At 38.9% G+C, this 12,318-nt stretch overlaps 1 protein-coding gene and 1 long non-coding RNA gene across 2 annotated transcripts in view; one reads left to right on the forward strand and one right to left on the reverse strand.

The window, feature by feature from the left end:
- The window catches only part of LOC105474842 (contactin associated protein 2), a 2,256,224-nt gene that overhangs the window by 913,133 nt on the left and 1,330,773 nt on the right, over nucleotides 1–12,318 (reverse strand). Inside the window, exon 11 of the mRNA XM_011729645.2 lies at nucleotides 8,881–8,987. Coding sequence (XP_011727947.2) covers nucleotides 8,881–8,987 — 107 coding nt within the window. The remainder of the gene's footprint in view (nucleotides 1–8,880; nucleotides 8,988–12,318) is intronic.
- Nucleotides 3,342–7,076, forward strand: LOC139362697 (uncharacterized). Its single transcript, XR_011621880.1, has 3 exons — nucleotides 3,342–3,371; nucleotides 3,645–3,772; nucleotides 6,943–7,076. It is a non-coding gene; the product is annotated as an uncharacterized lncRNA (long non-coding RNA).

Here is a 12,318-nt window from a genome sequence, read left to right on the forward strand (position 1 = left end):
AGGGCTTATTAATATTTGACTTGTGTATATTCTATTGAAAACCACATTCTCTACCAAGCACCATGCTGAAATTGCATCGCCTCACCCTGATTTCTCCCTGTCCATCTGGTAAGAAAAACAAACCCAGAAATAGAGCAAACAAATCCTTGGAAAATACAATCTGAAAAGTTAAAATAATTGCTTAAAACAAATAATTTGTGACAAAGTATTAAATAAATTTATTTTTCCCCTATGTATCCACATGTATCCATATTTTGTAAACATGAAAAATGCCAAGCTAGATTCTAAGAGATAAGGATGCCCTAGGATTTATTCCTAGATCACAATCCTGGTGAACCAGAGATGTGGAAATAAGGTGCTAAGAACGTTTATTTTAAATGAAACTACACACATTGTTGGAGGGGGCTACATCCTAGTATTCCTGCCCTCTTCCATCCTTTACTTCACACTCCAGCATCTATTCCATATACGGAATGGAGTCAGTTCTCAACATACTGATGAATGAATAAGTTATGGTAGCCATATGGGTCCTTAGTGTCCTGCAGTCCTGCAGTTGGGTCCCATAGTCACTCCTTACTAACAGGGGCACACTGAGCATCTGACATAGATCATGGTGTGGGAATGGGATGGAAAGTAAAATTGAAGGAATTTGGTAGTTGCTCGCTTGATGACACAGATGCACAACCAGACTACATAATACCATATCTAGATTGGAAAGAGTAGATGTACCCCATGCATATAAATCAGCTAGTGTGGCTATTATACTGGCTAATAAAAACCTGTATCTTTTCAATGAGCATGTACTGAAATATTGAGATATCCTATGATCTTTTCACTGAGAATCACTGATATGAAAATATGGCCTGTGTTCCGAATGAAGAATATACTGATGAGTAGATGCGACTTATACTCAAAGTAAAATTTGACTAGCTGTTTTTTGAAACTTAGTGGTATAAGTTCTTTAAAAGTAGGACATCTTCTGAATTTAAAAAGCACTTCTTTTTATTATACTTTAAGTTCTGGGGTACATTGAAAAAGCGTTTTAATAAACAATATCTCATTGAATTTTCAAGAGGAAATTTAAGTTTAGAGACACTAAATGACTTGTCTAAAAACACAAAAGCAAGACAGCACAGAGGAGCAGGGGCGGAGAGATGGGGAGGAAAGTGATTAAATCTGAATAATTCCTATTTTATTGCTGTCAGTAACCTGTGGCGTGGACTGGAAAAGCTGACTTCACCTTCTATGAGTATGAGTGAAATCCACACTAACACAGCAAGCGTGTTTGAGGAAACAGAGGATTTATAAAGCACGGAGACAGTCATTTTTCTGGAACTTAGACATGTCCAACTGATGGAGAAGTAAGTTTGGCCACATAGCCTAAGGATCTGAGGGTCTGACATCAGGACATCTAATTTCAAACCCTCAGTGTTTTCCCCTCTCCATAACTTCCCTGTAGCAAGGATACACAGATAATATTACATGATAAATCAAAAGATTGTTATGTTCATGTTATTCAAATGTCATAGAGTTTAAAATAAACTTCTTGTCATGTACTAGTAATTATTGAAGCATATCAGTATCTATTTCAGAATAACTCCTACAGTTAGCCAGTATAGTAATTGATCACACTCTTTGATATAAGGGGTCCCCAACCTGTTAGGAACTGGGCCTCAGAGCAGGAGGCGGGCATTACCACCTGAGCTCCATCTCCTGTCAGATCAGCAGCAGCATTACATTCTCATAGGATCCCGAACCCTATTATGAACTGTGCATGTGAGGAATTGCGGTTGTGCACTCCTTATGAGAATCCATAAGTGATCTGAGGTGGAACAGTTTCATCCTGAACCATCCACTCACCCTCCTCCCCCACCCTGGTCTGTAGAAAAACTGTCTCCTATGAACCTGGCCCCTGGTGCCAAAAAGTCTGGAGACTGCAGATGTAAGATACCATTTTTGCTGCAGCTTACTTTGCTACCGTTACTACAATGTCATAGTTCTCACAAATTACAGTAATGAACGGGGTGTCTTAACATGGCACGATATTTTCCTTAAAGATAATTTGAAATACGTAGTTTTTTTTTTTTTTTTTTTTGCTAATATCCTAAATTCCTCCATACTATTTCTTAGAATAATATTTAATGTCTTGTGGTAGTTTTTGGTATTATTGTTGCTACCCTCTCTGCCTTCCATTTATCCATATTTTGTTATTGGACTTGATTCTGTTTTTCTGTTTTCCCTGTAAGTTTACTCTCTCCTTATAACTTCACTATCTTGATAAATTTGTACAAAGGGCATTGAATAAAATTTAGAGAAAACACTTGTTGCTCTGGATACCCTTTGACATTTAAGAATGCTTGGAGGCAGTGCACGTTCACTGCATGCATAGTCTGTGCTGGGTGAGCCTCAGGTTTAAAATGGTGGATGAAATGTGGCACCACCTCCTGCCAGAGATGTAGAGTCCAGTGGAGGAGAAAGATATTATTAAATAATTATGAAAAATAAATGCAAAATCATCACCATTGCTAGTGCTAAAAGAGATATGTGTATTTTAGAATAAGAGGATTTGGGCCCAGTGCGGTGGCTCACGCCTATAATCCCAGCACTTTGGGAGGCTGAGGCAGGCGGATCACAAGGTCAGGAGATTGAGACCATCCTGGCTGACACAATGAAGCCCCGTCTCTACTAAAAATACAAAAAAAATTAGCCGGGCATGGTGGCGGATGCCTGTAGTCCCAGCTACTTGGGAGGCTGAGGTGGGAGAATGGCGTGAATCTGGCAGGCACAGCTTGCAGTGAGCTGAGATCATGCCACTGCACTCCAGCCTGGGCAACAGAGCAAGACTCCAAAAAAAAAAAAAAAAAGAATAAGAGAATTTGACCTAACTACAGGCTCATGGAAAGCTTTTCTGAGATGACTGCTGAGCTGAAATCTGAGGGAGGAGTAGAAATGTACTAGACAAAGCAGAGAGGGAGATGTGCAAATGTCCTGTGGTGGGGTAGTGGTATAGGAGGGGGAAGAGTGTAAGAGTGCAGGGCACGCATCAAAGACCAAAAGGAGGCCAGTGCACTGAAGGGGAGAATGGGAGGAGAAGTAGGGGAGGAAATCAGGTTAAAGACATGGCCATATCACGTAGGACCTGGCAAGTCAGGTGAACTTGCCCCAAAGGATGGATTGCAATTCCCTGAGGCTAAATATCTAAGTTTTATTGTAGATACCTGATATGATTTGGCTCTGTGTCCCCACCCAAATCTCACCTTGAATTTTAATCCCCATGTGTTCAGGCAGGGACCTGTAATCCCCACATGTCAAGGGAAGGAGGTGATTGGATCATGGGTGAAGTTTCCTCCATGCTGGTCTCACGATAGTGGGTGAGTTCTCACGAGATGATGGTTTTAGAGGGGGTTCTTCCCCCTTCGCTTGCAATTCTCTCTCTTGCCACCATGTCAAGAAGGTCTTTGCTTCCCCTTCGCCTTCCACCACGATTATAAGTTTCCTGAGGCCTCTCGAGCGGCGTGGAACTGTGAGTCAAACCTCTTTTCTTTCTAAATGATCCAGTCTCGGGTATTACTTTATAGCAGTGTGCGAATGGACTAATACTACATCCAACACAATTCTTACCCAATGACTGCTTGTTTTTGTAGCAATGCTCAAAAACTCCAAGTTAGCGTTGATGCCTAAGTTGTAGAAACTCCAAATGGACAGAGATACCAAGTTTCTTCGTGCCAATACATCTAGCTCTTTATGCCCTACACTCATGTGACTACAACAAGTAGGATTAAATTTGTTTTAAAAATTATTCTTTGAATTAAATCAATTATAGGTGAAATCATAGGTGGATTATCAACGACATGGTATGGGCTGTTGAAATCCACTGTGCCTCTCAGATGTGCTGTAATAAGGTGCAGTACAATTTACAGTTTACACATTTATGAACCCAGAGGAAATGCTCCAGCATATGGCATGTACAATTGTTACCTTGTACATTTAATTTTTTCTCTAACATGGGCTAGAAAAAAATTTACTTTTGCTTTATTTGGCAATGTCAGGACCTGTTCCTTACTAGTATTTCAGAATTTTTAAATCTCGTGGTTTTAAAGTTAAAAAAGAATTATATAGGTCACCTAGTTTATCTCCTCCCGTTTCCCCTGGAAACGTGAAGTCTATATATTTGGGCAATGTGAAAATCTCTTCTTTAATAAGAAGATCTGCAAAAATATTTTCTGTCAGAATGCACATCCGACATGTAATAAATTTCCAAGGATAACATTGCTTATTTTTGTCAAACACTAAAATACTATCCTTTGACCTCTTGCATTCATTAAGTTAGCCAAAAGCTTTCATATTATTGAGGATATTCTAATGAATTTTTAGAGCAGTTCCACACAAGGAACTAACAGTATATATAAGAATGATTGGCCAGGCATGGTGGCTTACACCTGTAATCCCAGCACTTTGGGAGGCCAAGGTGGGCAGATCATGAGGTCAGGAGATCCAGACCATCCTGGCTAACACAGTGAAACCCCATCTACATTAAAAATACAAAAAATTAGCCAGGCATGGTGGCATGTGCCTGTAGTCCCAGCTACTCGGGAAGCTGAGGCAGGAGAATCTCTTGAAGCTGGGAGGCGGAGGCTGCAGTGAACCGAGATCGCACCACTGCACTCCAGCCTGGGTGACAGAGCAACACTCCACCTCAAAAAAAAAAAAAAAAAAAAAAAAAGAATGACTGAAGTCTAAGAGAGGACCTGACAGCATGGTAAGAAAAAAGTGTCCACTAAGCCTTGAGATAAGGGATAGTTTTTTGGATTTAATTTATGTAAACTAAATGATGTAAAATCATTGTGAAGTGTAAGGAACTTATGTGTAAAAAACAGGATGAGAATTAGATACTAAAGAGCATTTGAAGTATTGCAGAGCTTGGAGACCAACTAGAGCGTTATCTGTATAGCAGTGCTAAGAGGAAAGACTCCAGCTAGAAACATGGAGTTTTGCTCACATGAAAGACACATTCTTGGCCAGGCACAGTGGCTCATGCCTGTAATCCTAGCACTTGGGGAGGCCAAGGCAGGTGGATTGCCTGAGCTCAGGAGTTCAAAACCAGCCTGGGCAACATGGCGAAATCCCGTCTCCACTAAAAATACAAAAAAAAATTAGCCAGGCATGGTGGTGCCTGTAGTCCCAGCTGCTTGGGAGGCTGAGGAAGTAGAATCGCTTGAACTTAGGAGGCAGAGGTTGCAATGGGCCAAGATCGCACCACTGCACTCCAGCCTGGGCAACAGAGCAAGACTCCATCTCCAAACAAAAGATATATTCTTACAGTGCTTCTGGGAGAGTGAAGCAGGGATAAGTCAATATAATAAACACAAACTAACCAACATGATCACTTCAGTCCCTTTGTCATGGTTTGGTGTTCAGATATGCTACAAGTCAGTTCTTAAAGGATTTATGGAGAGTGGAATGCCTGTATAAGAAAATCTTTTCAAGTATAAAACATCAACAATTTGATGTATTTGCATTTTGTCACAAACTAGCCTCTTTTGTTTATAAACAACAAAAACTAGCTTTCCTTTTCCTGTGATCTGACTGTCTTCTGTGATCTCTGGCTTTGTCTGTGGGATTGAGTTGTCTACTCAACCCAAAGGGAGACATCCTGGCTCCTCAGGGGAGTGGTTCACGAATGACAGTCCTCCAAGCCCTACAGATAATTTATGTAAAAACAAAGTCCCCATGTATACACAAACCAAGAAATGAAAACAAGAGACATAGGTTTAGGAGGCATACAGATTTATCTTAAGGCTCTTGAATTCTTCTACAGAAAAATACTATGGAAACCAGTCATTCACTGCAGTCCAAACCTGCCATAAAAGTGATAGCAAACAATGTATGGTGACACGAAATTAAGGGACACGGTTTGTCATTTGGGCAATTATTGGTATAGAAGCTCAAAGGAAAAGGACAATTGCTCTGAAAGTGATGAAATGACAAAAATTGATTGAGTACCACATATGCCAAAGTTATTCTCAGCATCTTAAGTGCATCATTTCATTTAATCTCACAATGGCTTGATGAGATGAGCACTGTTAATTATCTATTCCTACAGGAGAAAACTGAAGCTCAAATAATTTAAATGGCCTAGGGTACAAGTAAGAAAATGGTAGAATCAAAGTCAACACAAGGCACTGTGATCAAGCAAAAAGGCTTCTCTGTTCCATCTTGAACTAGGACTTCTAGCCTGGATGATCACAGGTCACTCATAGCACTGCTGTCTCATCCTGACCAAGCCCGGGCTGGTGTAGAAAGTGTGCTAAAATACTGTGGCCTGTAATGTTTGAAACTCTAACAAATGTTCTGTTATGTTAAACTTTAGATTTTAGTTAGCTGCTTTTTCAAATTAAAAAATACTATTTAAAATAATTAGCATGATTTCTTTTCAAGATGAATGTTTGGTCTTCTGCAGGAAATAATGAAGCAAAATATTTTACATTACTTACAAAGTTAAAATCCACAGAATACAGAATAAGTAACTGCAAATCTCAGCTCACTGGAGACTTCAGTCAAAGACAGTGCAAGAGAAGTCAAACAATTGACCACAAAGTCACACGGCCTGATGATTTTATAGCTAGCGTCAGACACATCAGAGACTGCGGTCTTTGCACTTCCATCTTCTTGCTATGAATGTAGTCACTGATTTAGTAAAAATGTAGAATTGTTCATTCTGTGTCAAACTCAATGGCAAACATTTTATCTTCTTACATTTGTGCCGTGTGACATTTTTGACTAATCCATGTCAGTAGGTAAGACTGTATCAAGTCTTTCAGGTTATTAGGAGGCAAATGGCCTTCAATAAGCTACAATGTACATTTTTCAGAAGAAAATAGTCACCAGCCAACTCTCTCTTGAATTATGCAGTATGGTCTTTTCACCTCTATTTATGCACAGGTTGGATATTCAAAATTTTGGCTTCATTTGGAGAAGACAACAAAAGATCAGGCTTTTATTATTAAAAAGAATGATTCTGCCTTTAAAGATCCAACAAAATGGAACAAGGAACAAGTAAGAAGGAGCAGCAGAACAAAAGACAGTTTTCGTGTTTTACCTTTCAAGCTGGCCACTAGTGCCAAACCTAAACACACTTAGAACATTTCTAATCCTTGGAGTCATTACCCTTAAAAAACAAAACAAACCTCAGCTACTCAACCAGTAGCATACATTTTAAATTATTGTTTGCCTTTTTGCTGTGTATTTTAATGATAGAAACAGCTATATAAAAAGAATAACTTACTTTTCAGTTCAATATAAAAGCCATCACTGAGATAGAAAATCCTTGCAGCCACCACCAATTTCTTGCTTTTGACCACTGGTTAGCATTACCGTATTTCAGGAACAAGATCCCTTGTAATTAAATATGGTATTTATAACATACGATACAAATTACGCTAGTGAAGGTATCCAGTTTCATCAACATAATTCTAGCATCATATGTTTAATAAATGTCACATACTGCAGGTTAATATTTTTATGTGATTGGTGAGGAAAAATTTTAGTTATAACTCTTTTCTTTGAACTAATTTCAATATCAATCATTTTTTATTCTTTATTCATTAAAATACTTTCATATATGTAAACACAGATAATGAATCTAATAAGTATCTATTTTGACCTTCTTGACTTTTTTCTATTGTTAGTTTTGTAAAGATTTCCTTTGTCTCTTGTTTTTGAATATTGACCTAAACAAATAAACGTGTGCAACTTTGTAAGTCAACATTTTACAATATATTCAAAACACAATTTCTTCTTGCACTTTACTACAAATAACACAATGGAAAGGCTTAGAGAGCTGTATGACATTTTTACTATACCCAGGGCTCTACTCTGAGATAGTTTGCTTGTCACTATTTCCTAAAAGTAAAGTGAAATGTTTGTATAATCGGAGGATTTAGATATCAGAGTTTCAGTGTTTGGGCATACTGAGAGAAGCTTGAATCTCTCTTTTTCTCTTGCGCTTCCTTCCCTACACATACACACACACACACACATGCACATACATATGCACACACTACCCAATAGTTGACTCTCTTCTCGTAATTATACGATTTATGCCAAATCTGTTTTCAAAAGTGCTTTGTTTTCAAAAGTGTTTTGCAAATGGCGATGCATTATTGGAAAATTAATATTATAATTATAAGAGTTAGCATTAAATTTTTTAAGTACGAAAATTTATTTTTTATTTAACCTTTTGGAATAAAGTTGTTATATAAACCAAGGCACATTTGTGTTATACTAGTCATTTTTGCACGTTACTTTTTATTTTTGCCATTTTAAAATATTTTTACCTCTTATGTTTTCATTTTACATCCATTGGCTTTTAGATATTCCATTTCGGACTCATTTCTTTGATCTAAAAAAAAAGGTAGCCGAACAGTTGGGCTAAAGCATGAAGCAGCCATCATCCAGAAACTAAATGTTCCAATTACACTCTGTCTCCCTCTCTGATTAATTGATAGATGAGGGTCCAGTCAGAGACATCACACTAACACAATTTCCCAAACCAGTCGATCCAGCAGACGTGAGTTAGACACAGAGAAGCGAACCCAAGTTTGGCCTTCCAATCTCAACTACGTGGTTATGGAACAGAGGAAATGCTGGTCCTTCTTTTTGAGTCATTTTTATTCATTTTACCAGAGAACATATTTTAACAAGTAGAATAGTTTTTTTTTTTTTTTTTTTTTTTTGGAGAACTGACAATTGGAATCTTGTTTTTTCAGATTCGAGTGATGTATTACGTGGATTATTCAGGTTGCTGAGCTTCAAAGCACAGCCCGAGACTTGAGATTCTCATGCAATTACAAGATTAAAGTGAGATAAACTGGCACTCACAGTTGTGGCAGGTGGCCCCACTGTATCCTGTCTCATCACAAGTGCATCTGAAGCTGTCCCATGTTTGCGAGCACTTCCCACCATGCTCGCAGTGATTGGGCACACATCTGTCAGAGAGAGAGACAAACAGAAATAAACCAACAAACAAATGAGATTTATGAGTGGCCAGATTCCAAGCTGTCTGGGCAATATATCATTTCAATGCCAGGTTGCCTTACCAAGGCAATTAATCCTTGTTAGTTTAAGCAGATTAATATGATTCATGATGGAAGGTGCCAAGTGCAACAAAGATGATGTATCACAGGCCTGGTGCTTCCCATTTTTTGAGTAAACAGTAGATACTAACAAACAACTGAGGGATTTACTTGAATATCACAGATTCATTTCATTTTTCTTTTACCCCAAAACAAAGACAGCAGCTAAATTCCCTCCTGGTGAAAGATCGAAGAAAAGTTGTCTTATTTCTTGTTTTATTCTATTCTTTATCAAGCCAAATACTGACTTAAAGAGGGGTATCGCCAAGTTTTTCATAGCAATTTGAGTTTTTGAAATAATGTCATGATAACAGCAATGAAAATATACTAACCTAGAAAGAAAAGACTTCTAAAACTTCCAAACACCTATTTCCCACTGGATAACTAAAGCAGCCTGCTTAAAGACGCAGCAAGCATAATACAGAGGAAAAAAATACAGGTTTTCTCTTCAAATCTTCAAATCTGTATCTTTTTATTAAGATGACTAATGGTAACTACGTAACTTAATCTTTCCGAACCTTAGTTTTCACCTTTGAAAAATAGGATAATTCGGCCAGGCGCGGTGGCTCAAGCCTGTAATCCCAGCACTTTGGGAGGCCGAGACGGGCGGATCACAAGGTCAGGAGATTGAGACCATCCTGGCTAACACGGTGAAACCCCGTCTCTACTAAAAATACAAAAAACTAGCCGGGCGAGGTGGCGGGCGCCTGTAGTCCCAGCTACTCCGGAGGCTGAGGCAGGAGAATGGCAGGAACCCGGGAGGCGGAGCTTGCAGTGAGCTGAGACCCGGCCACTCCACTCCAGCCTGGGCGACAGAGCGAGACTCCGTCTCAAAAAAAAAAAAAAAAAAAAAAAAAAAAAGGATAATTCTATCTTACAAGTAATTTTAAGGTTTGGAGATCATGTTCATGAAGTATTAATAGACAATTAATAGGCAGGAAATAGGGGGCCAATAAATGGAAGCTGTAGGTATCTGAAACACAGCCTCCAGGGCACAGCTGGACTGTACCTCAGAAACTGAGAGGCTGAAATTTGTCCTGAAACCTCCCTGTTTCAATAGCACAGACCCTTTCCTTTCTCCTGGTTCCATCCATCTGCTCATCCCTCCCATCAATTCCCCTCTCCATCTACCCCACAACCTGATTTTTGTTATAATCCTGCTGAAGATGCTCCCAGATAACAAAGGTATTCATTATGATGTACCAGTATTCACAAAGGACATCTAGACTTTCACAGGGAACTGTCAAAAACAGGAAAACTTTCCCAGATTAAAATAGCAGAATCTATAATCATGGGTCACAGGAAAAGGACAGATAAACAGCCACCCAGCAAGCAACCCCTTTATCATAATGCCCTAGCAGTTCCCTGCTACAAAATCCGATAGAGCTGGCCTCAGAAATAGCATTCTCTAACTCCTGTTCTCAACTGACCACTAGCCATGCCTAAAACCACCTGTAGCAGGGCTTGGCTCCATTTGGCATGGAGCCCCTGGCTCTGAGAAGCTGTACTGTTCTTCCACAACTTCTTACAAACTTTTACTCCTGCAACAAACATGGATTGAGCACTTGTTGTATGCACAGAACTATGGAAAATAGAAGATGACTAAGACTGCACTCACAGCCTTGCAGAAGAGCTCATAGTTCATATAGAAGTAGATACAGGATGTATGAAAACTACAGTGTGAGGAAGAAATGAAAAACAGCATAATTCAGGGACAAATAAAGTACTATGGGATTTCACATGAGGAATCACATGTACATTTTGGGCACAATTGAAAGCTTTTAGGTTGAGACGCAATAAATGGACAGGACTATAAGAGAAGAAAATGAGAGGAAGAACTTTGGGGAAAAACACAATATAAACAAAAGCATCTTGTTGAATTATCATGAGGGATGGAAAATTCACCCTAAACTTAATAGGCACTTACTTTTTATAAAATTTGGGCTCAGTGTTATCAAGGCTACAAAGATGTTTCATCTCCAAATTTGAGTGGAGGTGGGTGGGGATCTGATTCATGAAAAACGCAAACCCAGAAGAATTTGATGAGTCATAAAAGGTATATGAAATGCTATAGAAATTTGGATACTAGAGGAGTTACAGGTGGATGATGAACAAAGGGCTTCATAAAGTTCAAAACATTTCACCTGGGCCTGAAGAGTTGTATGTTTATGATTAAAATGTTGAAAATTGTTCCTAGCAGAAGAGGTGAGAAAAGCACTGATAAGGAGGTGGAAGAGTGAAAGTAGTGGGCAGTCCAGGGTTGTGAGGGTCCTTTCCTATAGCCACTATTCTGTACGGGCCCTGAGGCGTGGGGACACACACAGCAGAAGGTGTTTACATCCAGAGCAGGTGGTTCTCCACATCGTGGAAGGAAGCAATGGGCCAGACACTTCAAAATTACATGAAACTAAAACATCCTTGATACTTAATTTTGGAATTCAGTACATATATGGTGTTGTATGGTATATTTACTTTCTAAATTATTGTGGGTTAATATTAGCTCAGCCTAATATTGAAAGTAATTTACATCAGCTCATTATATCAATTAATTCGGGGGAAGTAGTGCAGAAGTGTACTGAGCAGCAAAGGAAAACCAGGCTGGAAACTAAATGTGGTGTAAATAATGGGCAAAGTAGAAAATCATCTTGATGATAGAAAAGATTACTGTGTTCTTACACTCATGCAAAAAGCATATATCCATCAAGTGAGATGAATGAACACAAGTCATCCCTCTGTATCTGTGGGGGGATTGGGGGATTGTTCCATACCCCCCCCCAACCCCGTAGATACCCGAATCCACACATTTTCAAGTCCCTGTTATAAAATGGTGTAGTATTTGCATATAACCTATGCACAGCCTTCCATATAATTTAAATCATCTTTAGATTACTTAGACTTATCATTGTGTTGTTATTTTTTATTTTATTTTTCTATCTGCCATTGGTTGGATCCACAGATGGATTTACAAATATAGAGGTCCAACTTTTAATATTTTTCTTCTTTGAATATTATTTTTATTATTTATTAATTTTCTTATTTATTTTTGAGACAGAGTCTTGCTCTGTCACCCAGGCTGGAGTGCAGTGGCACCATCTTGGCTCACTGCAACCTCTGCCTCCCGGGCTCAAATGATTCTCCTGCCTCAGCCTCCCAAGTAGCTGGGATTACAGGCGTGTACCATGAC

Source organism: Macaca nemestrina, chromosome 4, assembly GCF_043159975.1.
Source record: "Macaca nemestrina isolate mMacNem1 chromosome 4, mMacNem.hap1, whole genome shotgun sequence".
NCBI classification, from domain to species: domain Eukaryota; kingdom Metazoa; phylum Chordata; class Mammalia; order Primates; family Cercopithecidae; genus Macaca; species Macaca nemestrina.